The 18,765-nt window shown below is 54.7% G+C and overlaps 1 protein-coding gene across 1 annotated transcript in view; it reads left to right on the top strand.

The window, feature by feature from the left end:
• Positions 1–18,765, top strand: part of LOC134660569 (codanin-1) — a 44,958-nt gene that overhangs the window by 2,322 nt on the left and 23,871 nt on the right. Inside the window, exons 4-9 of the mRNA XM_063516345.1 lie at positions 220–376; positions 7,373–7,464; positions 7,669–7,769; positions 8,616–8,800; positions 11,899–12,054; positions 16,177–16,213. Of these exons, the coding sequence (XP_063372415.1) occupies positions 220–376; positions 7,373–7,464; positions 7,669–7,769; positions 8,616–8,800; positions 11,899–12,054; positions 16,177–16,213 (728 nt within the window). The remainder of the gene's footprint in view (positions 1–219; positions 377–7,372; positions 7,465–7,668; positions 7,770–8,615; positions 8,801–11,898; positions 12,055–16,176; positions 16,214–18,765) is intronic.

Raw genomic sequence — 18,765 nt, 5'->3', positions numbered from 1 at the left:
GTCAGTGTCAACGTTTTTGAACAAAAAAGACGCTGACGTCGACGTCTAAAACAGACCACAACAGTACATCTCTATAGTAAGCATCGTGACGCAGACGCTGTAAGCGGCCGATGGCGTTTATAGGAGACCAGGGCCTAAGACAATGATAGTGTGATGTTCTCTGTCTATGTTTGAAATGAGACAGTCCTTTGACAAATTATAATAACTATGCCATTCCAGATGGTATACGGAGAGCGCGGCGGCGGGCGTGCCGCGCTCCACGCTGCGCGCGCGCGTCAAGACGTTAGTGGGCGCCGGACACGCCTGTGCCAACCACCACCACCTGGCCGCGCTGCTGGTCGCTCACATGCTGGCCGAGTGTCTGCATACTGAACAGGTTAGTGCCAACCACCACCACCTGGCCGCGCTGCTGGTCGCTCACATGCTGGCCGAGTGTCTGCATACTGAACAGGTTAGTGCCAACCACCACCACCTGGCCGCGCTGCTGGTCGCTCACATGCTGGCCGAGTGTCTGCATACTGAACAGGTTAGTGCCAACCACCACCACCTGGCCGCGCTGCTGGTCGCTCACATGCTGGCCGAGTGTCTGCATACTGAACAGGTTAGTGCCAACCACCACCACCTGGCCGCGCTGCTGGTCGCTCACATGCTGGCCGAGTGTCTGCATACTGAACAGGTTAGTGCCAACCACCACCACCTGGCCGCGCTGCTGGTCGCTCACATGCTGGCCGAGTGTCTGCATACTGAACAGGTTAGTGCCAACCACCACCACCTGGCCGCGCTGCTGGTCGCTCACATGCTGGCCGAGTGTCTGCATACTGAACAGGTTAGTGCCAACCACCACCACCTGGCCGCGCTGCTGGTCGCTCACATGCTGGCCGAGTGTCTGCATACTGAACAGGTTAGTGCCAACCACCACCACCTGGCCGCGCTGCTGGTCGCTCACATGCTGGCCGAGTGTCTGCATACTGAACAGGTTAGTGCCAACCACCACCACCTGGCCGCGCTGCTGGTCGCTCACATGCTGGCCGAGTGTCTGCATACTGAACAGGTTAGTGCCAACCACCACCACCTGGCCGCGCTGCTGGTCGCTCACATGCTGGCCGAGTGTCTGCATACTGAACAGGTTAGTGCCAACCACCACCACCTGGCCGCGCTGCTGGTCGCTCACATGCTGGCCGAGTGTCTGCATACTGAACAGGTTAGTGCCAACCACCACCACCTGGCCGCGCTGCTGGTCGCTCACATGCTGGCCGAGTGTCTGCATACTGAACAGGTTAGTGCCAACCACCACCACCTGGCCGCGCTGCTGGTCGCTCACATGCTGGCCGAGTGTCTGCATACTGAACAGGTTAGTGCCAACCACCACCACCTGGCCGCGCTGCTGGTCGCTCACATGCTGGCCGAGTGTCTGCATACTGAACAGGTTAGTGCCAACCACCACCACCTGGCCGCGCTGCTGGTCGCTCACATGCTGGCCGAGTGTCTGCATACTGAACAGGTTAGTGCCAACCACCACCACCTGGCCGCGCTGCTGGTCGCTCACATGCTGGCCGAGTGTCTGCATACTGAACAGGTTAGTGCCAACCACCACCACCTGGCCGCGCTGCTGGTCGCTCACATGCTGGCCGAGTGTCTGCATACTGAACAGGTTAGTGCCAACCACCACCACCTGGCCGCGCTGCTGGTCGCTCACATGCTGGCCGAGTGTCTGCATACTGAACAGGTTAGTGCCAACCACCACCACCTGGCCGCGCTGCTGGTCGCTCACATGCTGGCCGAGTGTCTGCATACTGAACAGGTTAGTGCCAACCACCACCACCTGGCCGCGCTGCTGGTCGCTCACATGCTGGCCGAGTGTCTGCATACTGAACAGGTTAGTGCCAACCACCACCACCTGGCCGCGCTGCTGGTCGCTCACATGCTGGCCGAGTGTCTGCATACTGAACAGGTTAGTGCCAACCACCACCACCTGGCCGCGCTGCTGGTCGCTCACATGCTGGCCGAGTGTCTGCATACTGAACAGGTTAGTGCCAACCACCACCACCTGGCCGCGCTGCTGGTCGCTCACATGCTGGCCGAGTGTCTGCATACTGAACAGGTTAGTGCCAACCACCACCACCTGGCCGCGCTGCTGGTCGCTCACATGCTGGCCGAGTGTCTGCATACTGAACAGGTTAGTGCCAACCACCACCACCTGGCCGCGCTGCTGGTCGCTCACATGCTGGCCGAGTGTCTGCATACTGAACAGGTTAGTGCCAACCACCACCACCTGGCCGCGCTGCTGGTCGCTCACATGCTGGCCGAGTGTCTGCATACTGAACAGGTTAGTGCCAACCACCACCACCTGGCCGCGCTGCTGGTCGCTCACATGCTGGCCGAGTGTCTGCATACTGAACAGGTTAGTGCCAACCACCACCACCTGGCCGCGCTGCTGGTCGCTCACATGCTGGCCGAGTGTCTGCATACTGAACAGGTTAGTGCCAACCACCACCACCTGGCCGCGCTGCTGGTCGCTCACATGCTGGCCGAGTGTCTGCATACTGAACAGGTTAGTGCCAACCACCACCACCTGGCCGCGCTGCTGGTCGCTCACATGCTGGCCGAGTGTCTGCATACTGAACAGGTTAGTGCCAACCACCACCACCTGGCCGCGCTGCTGGTCGCTCACATGCTGGCCGAGTGTCTGCATACTGAACAGGTTAGTGCCAACCACCACCACCTGGCCGCGCTGCTGGTCGCTCACATGCTGGCCGAGTGTCTGCATACTGAACAGGTTAGTGCCAACCACCACCACCTGGCCGCGCTGCTGGTCGCTCACATGCTGGCCGAGTGTCTGCATACTGAACAGGTTAGTGCCAACCACCACCACCTGGCCGCGCTGCTGGTCGCTCACATGCTGGCCGAGTGTCTGCATACTGAACAGGTTAGTGCCAACCACCACCACCTGGCCGCGCTGCTGGTCGCTCACATGCTGGCCGAGTGTCTGCATACTGAACAGGTTAGTGCCAACCACCACCACCTGGCCGCGCTGCTGGTCGCTCACATGCTGGCCGAGTGTCTGCATACTGAACAGGTTAGTGCCAACCACCACCACCTGGCCGCGCTGCTGGTCGCTCACATGCTGGCCGAGTGTCTGCATACTGAACAGGTTAGTGCCAACCACCACCACCTGGCCGCGCTGCTGGTCGCTCACATGCTGGCCGAGTGTCTGCATACTGAACAGGTTAGTGCCAACCACCACCACCTGGCCGCGCTGCTGGTCGCTCACATGCTGGCCGAGTGTCTGCATACTGAACAGGTTAGTGCCAACCACCACCACCTGGCCGCGCTGCTGGTCGCTCACATGCTGGCCGAGTGTCTGCATACTGAACAGGTTAGTGCCAACCACCACCACCTGGCCGCGCTGCTGGTCGCTCACATGCTGGCCGAGTGTCTGCATACTGAACAGGTTAGTGCCAACCACCACCACCTGGCCGCGCTGCTGGTCGCTCACATGCTGGCCGAGTGTCTGCATACTGAACAGGTTAGTGCCAACCACCACCACCTGGCCGCGCTGCTGGTCGCTCACATGCTGGCCGAGTGTCTGCATACTGAACAGGTTAGTGCCAACCACCACCACCTGGCCGCGCTGCTGGTCGCTCACATGCTGGCCGAGTGTCTGCATACTGAACAGGTTAGTGCCAACCACCACCACCTGGCCGCGCTGCTGGTCGCTCACATGCTGGCCGAGTGTCTGCATACTGAACAGGTTAGTGCCAACCACCACCACCTGGCCGCGCTGCTGGTCGCTCACATGCTGGCCGAGTGTCTGCATACTGAACAGGTTAGTGCCAACCACCACCACCTGGCCGCGCTGCTGGTCGCTCACATGCTGGCCGAGTGTCTGCATACTGAACAGGTTAGTGCCAACCACCACCACCTGGCCGCGCTGCTGGTCGCTCACATGCTGGCCGAGTGTCTGCATACTGAACAGGTTAGTGCCAACCACCACCACCTGGCCGCGCTGCTGGTCGCTCACATGCTGGCCGAGTGTCTGCATACTGAACAGGTTAGTGCCAACCACCACCACCTGGCCGCGCTGCTGGTCGCTCACATGCTGGCCGAGTGTCTGCATACTGAACAGGTTAGTGCCAACCACCACCACCTGGCCGCGCTGCTGGTCGCTCACATGCTGGCCGAGTGTCTGCATACTGAACAGGTTAGTGCCAACCACCACCACCTGGCCGCGCTGCTGGTCGCTCACATGCTGGCCGAGTGTCTGCATACTGAACAGGTTAGTGCCAACCACCACCACCTGGCCGCGCTGCTGGTCGCTCACATGCTGGCCGAGTGTCTGCATACTGAACAGGTTAGTGCCAACCACCACCACCTGGCCGCGCTGCTGGTCGCTCACATGCTGGCCGAGTGTCTGCATACTGAACAGGTTAGTGCCAACCACCACCACCTGGCCGCGCTGCTGGTCGCTCACATGCTGGCCGAGTGTCTGCATACTGAACAGGTTAGTGCCAACCACCACCACCTGGCCGCGCTGCTGGTCGCTCACATGCTGGCCGAGTGTCTGCATACTGAACAGGTTAGTGCCAACCACCACCACCTGGCCGCGCTGCTGGTCGCTCACATGCTGGCCGAGTGTCTGCATACTGAACAGGTTAGTGCCAACCACCACCACCTGGCCGCGCTGCTGGTCGCTCACATGCTGGCCGAGTGTCTGCATACTGAACAGGTTAGTGCCAACCACCACCACCTGGCCGCGCTGCTGGTCGCTCACATGCTGGCCGAGTGTCTGCATACTGAACAGGTTAGTGCCAACCACCACCACCTGGCCGCGCTGCTGGTCGCTCACATGCTGGCCGAGTGTCTGCATACTGAACAGGTTAGTGCCAACCACCACCACCTGGCCGCGCTGCTGGTCGCTCACATGCTGGCCGAGTGTCTGCATACTGAACAGGTTAGTGCCAACCACCACCACCTGGCCGCGCTGCTGGTCGCTCACATGCTGGCCGAGTGTCTGCATACTGAACAGGTTAGTGCCAACCACCACCACCTGGCCGCGCTGCTGGTCGCTCACATGCTGGCCGAGTGTCTGCATACTGAACAGGTTAGTGCCAACCACCACCACCTGGCCGCGCTGCTGGTCGCTCACATGCTGGCCGAGTGTCTGCATACTGAACAGGTTAGTGCCAACCACCACCACCTGGCCGCGCTGCTGGTCGCTCACATGCTGGCCGAGTGTCTGCATACTGAACAGGTTAGTGCCAACCACCACCACCTGGCCGCGCTGCTGGTCGCTCACATGCTGGCCGAGTGTCTGCATACTGAACAGGTTAGTGCCAACCACCACCACCTGGCCGCGCTGCTGGTCGCTCACATGCTGGCCGAGTGTCTGCATACTGAACAGGTTAGTGCCAACCACCACCACCTGGCCGCGCTGCTGGTCGCTCACATGCTGGCCGAGTGTCTGCATACTGAACAGGTTAGTGCCAACCACCACCACCTGGCCGCGCTGCTGGTCGCTCACATGCTGGCCGAGTGTCTGCATACTGAACAGGTTAGTGCCAACCACCACCACCTGGCCGCGCTGCTGGTCGCTCACATGCTGGCCGAGTGTCTGCATACTGAACAGGTTAGTGCCAACCACCACCACCTGGCCGCGCTGCTGGTCGCTCACATGCTGGCCGAGTGTCTGCATACTGAACAGGTTAGTGCCAACCACCACCACCTGGCCGCGCTGCTGGTCGCTCACATGCTGGCCGAGTGTCTGCATACTGAACAGGTTAGTGCCAACCACCACCACCTGGCCGCGCTGCTGGTCGCTCACATGCTGGCCGAGTGTCTGCATACTGAACAGGTTAGTGCCAACCACCACCACCTGGCCGCGCTGCTGGTCGCTCACATGCTGGCCGAGTGTCTGCATACTGAACAGGTGACACTACTTGTTTAATATATCACGTCGGTGGCCAACGAGCATAAGGCCCGCATGGTAAGCGGTCGCCGTAGCCTAGTATAGACGCCTGCGACTGTAGGCGGTCTAGCCGAGGTGACAATCGCTTGTGCTTCGCCACCGAATCGATTTGTGTCTCTATCGCTTTTCCATATTAGTGTGACAGTGACAGTTACGTTTCGTTCGCTCCGGAGCGTTAGCGATTGGCATGTTGACTACGGGGCCAGGGCCAGGGGTGTTACATGCGCGTCACCGATCCTTTAAACCGTGTACACTTCTTTTTAGGGTTCCGTACCCAAAGGGTAAAAACGGGACCCTATTACTAAGACTCCGCTGTCCGTCCGTCCGTCCGTCTGTCACCAGGCTGTATCTCACGAACCGTGATAGCTAGACAGTTGAAATTTTCACAGATGATGTATTTCTGTTGCCGCTATAACAACAAATACTAAAAACAGAATAAAATAAAGTTTTAAGTGGGGCTCCCATACAACAAACGTGATTTTTGACCGAAGTTAAGCAACGTCGGGCGGGGTCAGTACTTGGATGGGTGACCGTTTTTTTGCTTGTTTTGCTCTATTTTTTGTTGATGGTGCGGAACCCTCCGTGCGCGAGTCCGACTCGCACTTGGCCGGTTTTTTTGAAGAACCCCATACTGTAGCCCCTCGGGAAAACCTCGGCGGGGGAGCCCATTCTCATTCCACAGCCTCCGGCCGCGAGAGGAAATTCCACTTCAACCGCACAGTGAACGACTTTTTAGGTTATAGGATGTGATGATGAATACTAGAGATGCAACGGATAGTTGTTTGGCCGGATACCGGATATCCGGCCTGGACACTGGCCGAATATCCGGTATCCGGCCGCCGGATATTCGGCCGGCGGAACTATACCTATATTTTGAGTTTTGCAGGTAGTGAACGTTCGCGCGAACACATTTCTAGGATCGTAACGAGTTTTAAGTTTTATCATGTCATTACGTAGTAAGTTCGTTTATAGTTACAAGTGCGCGCGCGTATTTTTGTGTAAACAAATAAGTGTATTGTGTGACATTGGTTACGTATTCATTTCTATCTACTGTGTCGCTAGCATTATGACCGTGACAGTTTTTTAGATTCCATTTTTTACCCCAATATGTGTTAATTTTACTATCCGGTATCCGGCCGGATAGTAAGTTACTATCCGGTATCCGACCGGATACTAAAATAACGGCCGGATAGGCCGGATACCGGATAGTAACCGGATATCCGGTGCATCTCTAATGAATACAATACAAGATAAATCCTCTCTATTGCACAACCTCAGAATGTGTACATGGAGACACTGTATAATACTCTATAAGTGTGGCATTGTCGAGCACGGAAGCAGAGTATATGTCGTGAGTTTTGATGTGATACATTGTGTTTGATCAATCGATTGAAATGTCATTGTCAGGAATCGAAGCTGAGTAAGCTGCAGCGCCGCCTCACCTGCCCCGCCGGCGACTCCCGGCTCCCACACTTCACAGAGAAGGAGACCTTTTACAAGTCAGTATCACTACACAGTATAAAACAAAGTCGCTTCCCGCTGACTGTCCCTATGTATGCTTAGATCTTTAAAACTATGCAACGGATTTTAATGCGTTTTTTTTTGATAGATAGGGTGATTCAAGAGGAAGGTTTATGTATAATTTGTTAACCCATGCGAAGCCGGGGCGGGTCGCTAGTTATACATATTTATATATATTTCAGGGATGTGCTCGTGAACGCGGGGAGCGAGTCGTTCCGCGCGCACGTGCGGGACGCGCTGGCCTCCGAACTGATCGCGCTTGACAGCACGCCCTTACAGAATGGTAACTATATCTAATTTATTAAATTATTAATTATTTAATTTCTTTTAGTAATACACTGTATATATCTTGTTTGTAAATAAATGATTTATATAAAAAAAAAAAATTAAACAGGATTAAAGGTTTAAAAACTAGTCCGAGTGTTGGCGAAGGTCTCCGTTTCGGTTTGGAAAAAAATGCTTTCTTATTTTTGATGTCGCATTTCTTGACCGATTCTCGTGAAATATTGTGAGCAGATTTAATAAAGTTTTGGCGCTTCTGTTTTTGGAAATTTATCAAAATGGCGGAGCCATACGTTTATCCAGTTTTAAGTTATGCTTGTAGGGTCTACAGCTCACAGAGCCACTAGTTTTGGAATGTCGTTTTAAAATGAGAGCTTAACGTAACTTAGATTGTGTGGAAGCGGCTTTTTGGCTCCTTATTAAGCTTACTAAAATATCTTCCTCGCGTTGTAACGGCATTTTGCCACGGCTCATGGGAGCCTGGGGTCGGCTTGGCAACTAATCCCAGTAATTGGCGTGGGCACTAGTTTTACGAAAGCGACTGCCATCTGACCTTTCAACCCAGAGGGTAAACTAGGCCCGTATTGGGATTAGTCCGGTTTCCTCAAGATGTTTTCCTTCACCGACAAGCGACTGATATATGATAAATATCAAATCATATTTCGTACATAAGTTCCGAAAAACTCATTGGTACGAGCCGGGGTTCGAACCCGCGACCTCCGGATTGCAAGTCGCACGCTCTTACCGCTAGGCCACCAGCGCTTCTCTTATTGAGCTTACTATGAGACCGAATTCATTTGTGTAAAATAATTGTATTTATATATTTTCATTTTTCTTTATATTTCAGCTAATAGCAGCGACATATCCCGCGAGTACCTCCAGCTCCAACGCAAGCTAGGCCTCCTGGCCAAGTTCCTGGGGTTCCTGGCGTCGCTGCCGTACGTGACGCTGCCGGCGGACTGCAAGTCTGTCAGTCAGCCCTGCGAGCCGAGGGAGAGGGTGCTGCAGGCCAGCCTGCAAGCCAGGAGCTATGTGAGTTGTATATCTCTCTCACAGATACAACACACAAGCTAGGCCTCCTGGCCAAGTTCCTGGGGTTCCTGGCGTCGCTGCCGTACGTGACGCTGCCGGCGGACTGCAAGTCTGTCAGTCAGCCCTGCGAGCCGAGGGAGAGGGTGCTGCAGGCCAGCCTGCAAGCCAGGAGCTATGTGAGTTGTATATCTCTCTCACAGATACAACACACAAGCTAGGCCTCCTGGCCAAGTTCCTGGGGTTCCTGGCGTCGCTGCCGTACGTGACGCTGCCGGCGGACTGCAAGTCTGTCAGTCAGCCCTGCGAGCCGAGGGAGAGGGTGCTGCAGGCCAGCCTGCAAGCCAGGAGCTATGTGAGTTGTATATCTCTCTCACAGATACAACACACAAGCTAGGCCTCCTGGCCAAGTTCCTGGGGTTCCTGGCGTCGCTGCCGTACGTGACGCTGCCGGCGGACTGCAAGTCTGTCAGTCAGCCCTGCGAGCCGAGGGAGAGGGTGCTGCAGGCCAGCCTGCAAGCCAGGAGCTATGTGAGTTGTATATCTCTCTCACAGATACAACACACAAGCTAGGCCTCCTGGCCAAGTTCCTGGGGTTCCTGGCGTCGCTGCCGTACGTGACGCTGCCGGCGGACTGCAAGTCTGTCAGTCAGCCCTGCGAGCCGAGGGAGAGGGTGCTGCAGGCCAGCCTGCAAGCCAGGAGCTATGTGAGTTGTATATCTCTCTCACAGATACAACACACAAGCTAGGCCTCCTGGCCAAGTTCCTGGGGTTCCTGGCGTCGCTGCCGTACGTGACGCTGCCGGCGGACTGCAAGTCTGTCAGTCAGCCCTGCGAGCCGAGGGAGAGGGTGCTGCAGGCCAGCCTGCAAGCCAGGAGCTATGTGAGTTGTATATCTCTCTCACAGATACAACACACAAGCTAGGCCTCCTGGCCAAGTTCCTGGGGTTCCTGGCGTCGCTGCCGTACGTGACGCTGCCGGCGGACTGCAAGTCTGTCAGTCAGCCCTGCGAGCCGAGGGAGAGGGTGCTGCAGGCCAGCCTGCAAGCCAGGAGCTATGTGAGTTGTATATCTCTCTCACAGATACAACACACAAGCTAGGCCTCCTGGCCAAGTTCCTGGGGTTCCTGGCGTCGCTGCCGTACGTGACGCTGCCGGCGGACTGCAAGTCTGTCAGTCAGCCCTGCGAGCCGAGGGAGAGGGTGCTGCAGGCCAGCCTGCAAGCCAGGAGCTATGTGAGTTGTATATCTCTCTCACAGATACAACACACAAGCTAGGCCTCCTGGCCAAGTTCCTGGGGTTCCTGGCGTCGCTGCCGTACGTGACGCTGCCGGCGGACTGCAAGTCTGTCAGTCAGCCCTGCGAGCCGAGGGAGAGGGTGCTGCAGGCCAGCCTGCAAGCCAGGAGCTATGTGAGTTGTATATCTCTCTCACAGATACAACACACAAGCTAGGCCTCCTGGCCAAGTTCCTGGGGTTCCTGGCGTCGCTGCCGTACGTGACGCTGCCGGCGGACTGCAAGTCTGTCAGTCAGCCCTGCGAGCCGAGGGAGAGGGTGCTGCAGGCCAGCCTGCAAGCCAGGAGCTATGTGAGTTGTATATCTCTCTCACAGATACAACACACAAGCTAGGCCTCCTGGCCAAGTTCCTGGGGTTCCTGGCGTCGCTGCCGTACGTGACGCTGCCGGCGGACTGCAAGTCTGTCAGTCAGCCCTGCGAGCCGAGGGAGAGGGTGCTGCAGGCCAGCCTGCAAGCCAGGAGCTATGTGAGTTGTATATCTCTCTCACAGATACAACACACAAGCTAGGCCTCCTGGCCAAGTTCCTGGGGTTCCTGGCGTCGCTGCCGTACGTGACGCTGCCGGCGGACTGCAAGTCTGTCAGTCAGCCCTGCGAGCCGAGGGAGAGGGTGCTGCAGGCCAGCCTGCAAGCCAGGAGCTATGTGAGTTGTATATCTCTCTCACAGATACAACACACAAGCTAGGCCTCCTGGCCAAGTTCCTGGGGTTCCTGGCGTCGCTGCCGTACGTGACGCTGCCGGCGGACTGCAAGTCTGTCAGTCAGCCCTGCGAGCCGAGGGAGAGGGTGCTGCAGGCCAGCCTGCAAGCCAGGAGCTATGTGAGTTGTATATCTCTCTCACAGATACAACACACAAGCTAGGCCTCCTGGCCAAGTTCCTGGGGTTCCTGGCGTCGCTGCCGTACGTGACGCTGCCGGCGGACTGCAAGTCTGTCAGTCAGCCCTGCGAGCCGAGGGAGAGGGTGCTGCAGGCCAGCCTGCAAGCCAGGAGCTATGTGAGTTGTATATCTCTCTCACAGATACAACACACAAGCTAGGCCTCCTGGCCAAGTTCCTGGGGTTCCTGGCGTCGCTGCCGTACGTGACGCTGCCGGCGGACTGCAAGTCTGTCAGTCAGCCCTGCGAGCCGAGGGAGAGGGTGCTGCAGGCCAGCCTGCAAGCCAGGAGCTATGTGAGTTGTATATCTCTCTCACAGATACAACACACAAGCTAGGCCTCCTGGCCAAGTTCCTGGGGTTCCTGGCGTCGCTGCCGTACGTGACGCTGCCGGCGGACTGCAAGTCTGTCAGTCAGCCCTGCGAGCCGAGGGAGAGGGTGCTGCAGGCCAGCCTGCATGCCAGGAGCTATGTGAGTTACGTATCTCTCTCACGGATACAACACACACACACACACACCAGGGCACTCGCACGCACAACACACATTATTATACACAAGCGTCACACGCAGACGCACACACACACACATAATCGTATTTACTACACTACTGATTCAAAATTCTACTGCCGTTTTTTAGGAGGGTAAAAAAAAAGTTAAGAATCCAGGAATCCACATATTATAACAACTTTAATTGTCTTGGAACCAATCAAAAGTCTTCAGTCATGTTTTTTTCGATTTCAGCGCCATTTATAGTCGGTCAAACCGATTCGTTCGTTAGTAAATAATAACCAAAAAAACTATATTCATTCTTTTCTTTTGGGTGCTAGTACAAGTGTAAGACAAAGATAGTATGATTATCTCTGTCTATGTTTGAAATGAGACAGTCCTTTGACAAACTATACGTTAAATATCCTCGTTTCTTTTTTTAGAGCCAGCCAGCGCTCGACCTGCAAGGCCTCCTCTCGGCCGCCATAGCCGCCGGCCGCACCACCATCACCGTGCCCTGGCTCGCGCACTACCTGTCCACGCTCGACCACGTCAGCTGCCGCCTGCCGTACTACCGCCGGCTGCTGGCCGCCGTGGCCGCAGTGCGGCGGCCGACCTGCAAGCGGGCAGGGATACTCGTGGACGCGGTCAAGGGTGAGTGGTATATAGCAGGGATGTACTACTGCCATAGCCGCCGGCCGCACCACCATCACCGTGCCCTGGCTCGCGCACTACCTGTCCACGCTCGACCACGTCAGCTGCCGCCTGCCGTACTACCGCCGGCTGCTGGCCGCCGTGGCCGCAGTGCGGCGGCCGACCTGCAAGCGGGCAGGGATACTCGTGGACGCGGTCAAGGGTGAGTGGTATATAGCAGGGATGTACTACTGCCATAGCCGCCGGCCGCACCACCATCACCGTGCCCTGGCTCGCGCACTACCTGTCCACGCTCGACCACGTCAGCTGCCGCCTGCCGTACTACCGCCGGCTGCTGGCCGCCGTGGCCGCAGTGCGGCGGCCGACCTGCAAGCGGGCAGGGATACTCGTGGACGCGGTCAAGGGTGAGTGGTATATAGCAGGGATGTACTACTGCCATAGCCGCCGGCCGCACCACCATCACCGTGCCCTGGCTCGCGCACTACCTGTCCACGCTCGACCACGTCAGCTGCCGCCTGCCGTACTACCGCCGGCTGCTGGCCGCCGTGGCCGCAGTGCGGCGGCCGACCTGCAAGCGGGCAGGGATACTCGTGGACGCGGTCAAGGGTGAGTGGTATATAGCAGGGATGTACTACTGCCATAGCCGCCGGCCGCACCACCATCACCGTGCCCTGGCTCGCGCACTACCTGTCCACGCTCGACCACGTCAGCTGCCGCCTGCCGTACTACCGCCGGCTGCTGGCCGCCGTGGCCGCAGTGCGGCGGCCGACCTGCAAGCGGGCAGGGATACTCGTGGACGCGGTCAAGGGTGAGTGGTATATAGCAGGGATGTACTACTGCCATAGCCGCCGGCCGCACCACCATCACCGTGCCCTGGCTCGCGCACTACCTGTCCACGCTCGACCACGTCAGCTGCCGCCTGCCGTACTACCGCCGGCTGCTGGCCGCCGTGGCCGCAGTGCGGCGGCCGACCTGCAAGCGGGCAGGGATACTCGTGGACGCGGTCAAGGGTGAGTGGTATATAGCAGGGATGTACTACTGCCATAGCCGCCGGCCGCACCACCATCACCGTGCCCTGGCTCGCGCACTACCTGTCCACGCTCGACCACGTCAGCTGCCGCCTGCCGTACTACCGCCGGCTGCTGGCCGCCGTGGCCGCAGTGCGGCGGCCGACCTGCAAGCGGGCAGGGATACTCGTGGACGCGGTCAAGGGTGAGTGGTATATAGCAGGGATGTACTACTGCCATAGCCGCCGGCCGCACCACCATCACCGTGCCCTGGCTCGCGCACTACCTGTCCACGCTCGACCACGTCAGCTGCCGCCTGCCGTACTACCGCCGGCTGCTGGCCGCCGTGGCCGCAGTGCGGCGGCCGACCTGCAAGCGGGCAGGGATACTCGTGGACGCGGTCAAGGGTGAGTGGTATATAGCAGGGATGTACTACTGCCATAGCCGCCGGCCGCACCACCATCACCGTGCCCTGGCTCGCGCACTACCTGTCCACGCTCGACCACGTCAGCTGCCGCCTGCCGTACTACCGCCGGCTGCTGGCCGCCGTGGCCGCAGTGCGGCGGCCGACCTGCAAGCGGGCAGGGATACTCGTGGACGCGGTCAAGGGTGAGTGGTATATAGCAGGGATGTACTACTGCCATAGCCGCCGGCCGCACCACCATCACCGTGCCCTGGCTCGCGCACTACCTGTCCACGCTCGACCACGTCAGCTGCCGCCTGCCGTACTACCGCCGGCTGCTGGCCGCCGTGGCCGCAGTGCGGCGGCCGACCTGCAAGCGGGCAGGGATACTCGTGGACGCGGTCAAGGGTGAGTGGTATATAGCAGGGATGTACTACTGCCATAGCCGCCGGCCGCACCACCATCACCGTGCCCTGGCTCGCGCACTACCTGTCCACGCTCGACCACGTCAGCTGCCGCCTGCCGTACTACCGCCGGCTGCTGGCCGCCGTGGCCGCAGTGCGGCGGCCGACCTGCAAGCGGGCAGGGATACTCGTGGACGCGGTCAAGGGTGAGTGGTATATAGCAGGGATGTACTACTGCCATAGCCGCCGGCCGCACCACCATCACCGTGCCCTGGCTCGCGCACTACCTGTCCACGCTCGACCACGTCAGCTGCCGCCTGCCGTACTACCGCCGGCTGCTGGCCGCCGTGGCCGCAGTGCGGCGGCCGACCTGCAAGCGGGCAGGGATACTCGTGGACGCGGTCAAGGGTGAGTGGTATATAGCAGGGATGTACTACTGCCATAGCCGCCGGCCGCACCACCATCACCGTGCCCTGGCTCGCGCACTACCTGTCCACGCTCGACCACGTCAGCTGCCGCCTGCCGTACTACCGCCGGCTGCTGGCCGCCGTGGCCGCAGTGCGGCGGCCGACCTGCAAGCGGGCAGGGATACTCGTGGACGCGGTCAAGGGTGAGTGGTATATAGCAGGGATGTACTACTGCCATAGCCGCCGGCCGCACCACCATCACCGTGCCCTGGCTCGCGCACTACCTGTCCACGCTCGACCACGTCAGCTGCCGCCTGCCGTACTACCGCCGGCTGCTGGCCGCCGTGGCCGCAGTGCGGCGGCCGACCTGCAAGCGGGCAGGGATACTCGTGGACGCGGTCAAGGGTGAGTGGTATATAGCAGGGATGTACTACTGCCATAGCCGCCGGCCGCACCACCATCACCGTGCCCTGGCTCGCGCACTACCTGTCCACGCTCGACCACGTCAGCTGCCGCCTGCCGTACTACCGCCGGCTGCTGGCCGCCGTGGCCGCAGTGCGGCGGCCGACCTGCAAGCGGGCAGGGATACTCGTGGACGCGGTCAAGGGTGAGTGGTATATAGCAGGGATGTACTACTGCCATAGCCGCCGGCCGCACCACCATCACCGTGCCCTGGCTCGCGCACTACCTGTCCACGCTCGACCACGTCAGCTGCCGCCTGCCGTACTACCGCCGGCTGCTGGCCGCCGTGGCCGCAGTGCGGCGGCCGACCTGCAAGCGGGCAGGGATACTCGTGGACGCGGTCAAGGGTGAGTGGTATATAGCAGGGATGTACTACTGCCATAGCCGCCGGCCGCACCACCATCACCGTGCCCTGGCTCGCGCACTACCTGTCCACGCTCGACCACGTCAGCTGCCGCCTGCCGTACTACCGCCGGCTGCTGGCCGCCGTGGCCGCAGTGCGGCGGCCGACCTGCAAGCGGGCAGGGATACTCGTGGACGCGGTCAAGGGTGAGTGGTATATAGCAGGGATGTACTACTGCCATAGCCGCCGGCCGCACCACCATCACCGTGCCCTGGCTCGCGCACTACCTGTCCACGCTCGACCACGTCAGCTGCCGCCTGCCGTACTACCGCCGGCTGCTGGCCGCCGTGGCCGCAGTGCGGCGGCCGACCTGCAAGCGGGCAGGGATACTCGTGGACGCGGTCAAGGGTGAGTGGTATATAGCAGGGATGTACTACTGCCATAGCCGCCGGCCGCACCACCATCACCGTGCCCTGGCTCGCGCACTACCTGTCCACGCTCGACCACGTCAGCTGCCGCCTGCCGTACTACCGCCGGCTGCTGGCCGCCGTGGCCGCAGTGCGGCGGCCGACCTGCAAGCGGGCAGGGATACTCGTGGACGCGGTCAAGGGTGAGTGGTATATAGCAGGGATGTACTACTGTAAGGTGTGGCGTCAATGATACGACTGTTGGTGTCTAAATACGAATATATTCTGTTAAACTGACGCGTACATGCTATTATATACTACCACTACGTACGTGTGTGGGTGAGGCATACTTAGTACACATACTACACCTCCCCCCTTGAAGAAAAAAAAATGATTAAAATATAAAACTTAATCTATTTTTTTTTACGTAAGCATTGAATACATTGTAGTAAAACAATTATTACAAAAAAAAAAGGATTGTACATGAAAACAATCAAAGCAGTAGATAAATTCAAATTTAAAAGAAAATTAGACACAGATGAAATTAATGTGCTTATTAAATCAAAACAATTTAACTTACAATCAAAACATACAATTGATATCAAAATTATGGCATAAAAATTTATAATATAAGAAAATATTTATGAATGCCTTGATGACGAATCGAACCAATTTATTTTAATTACCATTATATAACTTACTCTATGAAATATACCTACTTAAATACACAAAAATAACTTCATTTACTTATTTATAAAATATATATTAAAATTAATGATAAACAAAATTTATTAAAAAAAAACTACTAATATGTATGTTAACTCTAATAAAAATAAAAACACAAAAAAAAAGATAAACACTTAAAAACTACACTAGACATATTTTATGAACTAAATTCAAAAATTACAAGAACTATTTCCAAATTTGGTAGTGTATTCGTCAATACAATTCGTTTCTTCGTCCTTTTAAGTCTTACTTAGTTACAAACATAGGTTTGTTACTCGTCATTGGTACCTTATAATATCATTTCTAATTTTTGATTGTACATTATCAGTTCCTTGCAAGTTATTTTATTATGACGTCATTCATTTAAATATATTTTCTTTGTTTTATTTTATGTAATTTATTCATTTATAGTGGCATCTTTTATGCTTCACTGAAATCAAAGATCAAGGGTACGCAACGCTTTTACATACGTGGTCGGCCGACCTTACTATAATTATTTATTTATTTGCTCAGGATACAAGGATATTTATTTTTAAGCGCGCACACATACTATTTATTTATTCATACAGGCAGTTCTTTTAACACATCCATACATAATATCATTCCGTGTGTCCAAGGAGTCTCCACGATTGATACTCGACCGAATCATGGTCAGACCTCCAAGGATTCCGTGCCTGCCTTGTATCCTGGCGTACCCTTGCTAACCTAATCGCTCAAGGCCGCCTCTCGGGCCACCGAAGATGCGATAGGTACATAATTATTTATTTTTCAATGACTTTCTTTCATTTCCCACTCAAAATAAACCATCACTCAAAATGCAACCACATAATAACTCAAACACCATGAAAACTTTAACATATAAGAATTTCAGCAACTCTTAGTTGATCAGGCTAATCGTTCTTTGAAAAACTTACGTGTTTAAGTTTTCCCATACATCAATATTTTATCACTTTTCCAATAACATACAAATTCCATTTTACTAATAATACAATCGACAACCATGCTAACCATTATTTCACATTCCTTACCTTTCTTAAACTTACCACAAACATTCATTTACTAACATTTATACGAAACTTGCGCTCTTTTAAAAACCAACGTTAAATCTTTTCTTAAACAAGCCCATATCTACAATACCACAGATCTTCTTTGCAAAACCACTATTTACTTTAAAAGTCATAATATCCATAATTATAATACTTCGTCTTTATTTTCTTTGTTAAATATGTCAGATCCGTGAATTAAAAAAAAAAGTCTTGTCCGATACAATTGTAACTCGCTATCATAAAAAAAAAAACACAATTCGAATTCTAATTAAAAATAAAGTACTTATGGTTAAAAGTCGGTACTGACATACTTCTATATTTTAAGATCTGAGATTTGAAATATTTTAATTATTACTTACTACTTATTCTTTCAATTTAATATCATTACAATAATGTTTAAGTAATCTAAATCAGTGCACGAACTATGAAATTAGAGATGAAATAACAGACGCCGCATACCGATCCCTTTAAGGAGTGCACGCGCCGCCGTTATGTTATGTGCCATATTTGTAAGTTATAAGGAATAAAAGCATGTCATTTTACTAAGTATAATATATATGAAATTTAATAAAACGAAACTATCACATGTATGTATTTTAGACCACCCATATATTATGGTTTTGTCATCAAGGGGCATAGTTATACTTACTAAAATAGGATTTTATTCAATAGTCACATTAAAAAACTAACATACGGACCTTTAATATAAAGTCCAACAAAAACGTTAAAATGTAGGTATCTATTATTAAAAAAAATTGAACTATGGAGCTAACATAAAAAATAAACAATTAAAATAATTAAATGTCCCTTTTTGCACGGCATAGCACTAAACTACACTTATCACTTTATCGTTTTTCCACACACCAACCTACTCTTTCCTTGTAGTCCCTGGACCTCCAGACGCCACACTCGACCAAGGACACCAACAACTCCCTGCTGCAAACCATCATTATTAGCTTTGCCCCCGTCAGCATTTTACGAGTTTTTATTGGAGTCTTTCTGTTGAAGTATCAAAACTGTCCACTTTTACCGTTTTTATGATACTAATCCGCAATAAAGTCATCCACCAATGTTTTACAACAACCTCCCGCGTGTAAAGTTCGTTTTAAATAATATGTATCTAGTCCTGGCAATTACTGTCCAATTATGCACGATTTTAATATATTCACTTATCCCATTTTCACTTTGCTCTGATTTAATCACAAATGTCCGACACAATTTTGTTTAACATAGTCCTTCAGCTTAAAATTTTGATTTTTCTCCACGTCCTTGACTGGCAAGCGCAGCGCGCTGCCAGTGCAGCGCGAGGCCGCACTGGCAGGATCGCCATGTAAGGTGTGGCGTCAATGATACGACTGTTGGTGTCTAAATACGAATATATTCTGTTAAACTGACGCGTACATGCTATTATATACTACCACTACGTACGTGTGTGGGTGAGGCATACTTAG

The sequence above is a fragment of the Cydia amplana genome, chromosome 27, assembly GCF_948474715.1.
Source record: "Cydia amplana chromosome 27, ilCydAmpl1.1, whole genome shotgun sequence".
In the NCBI taxonomy this organism is placed as follows: Eukaryota; Metazoa; Arthropoda; class Insecta; order Lepidoptera; family Tortricidae; genus Cydia; species Cydia amplana.
The sequence above is the reverse complement of the archived record's forward strand: the minus strand, read 5'-3'. Positions and strand labels throughout refer to the sequence as shown.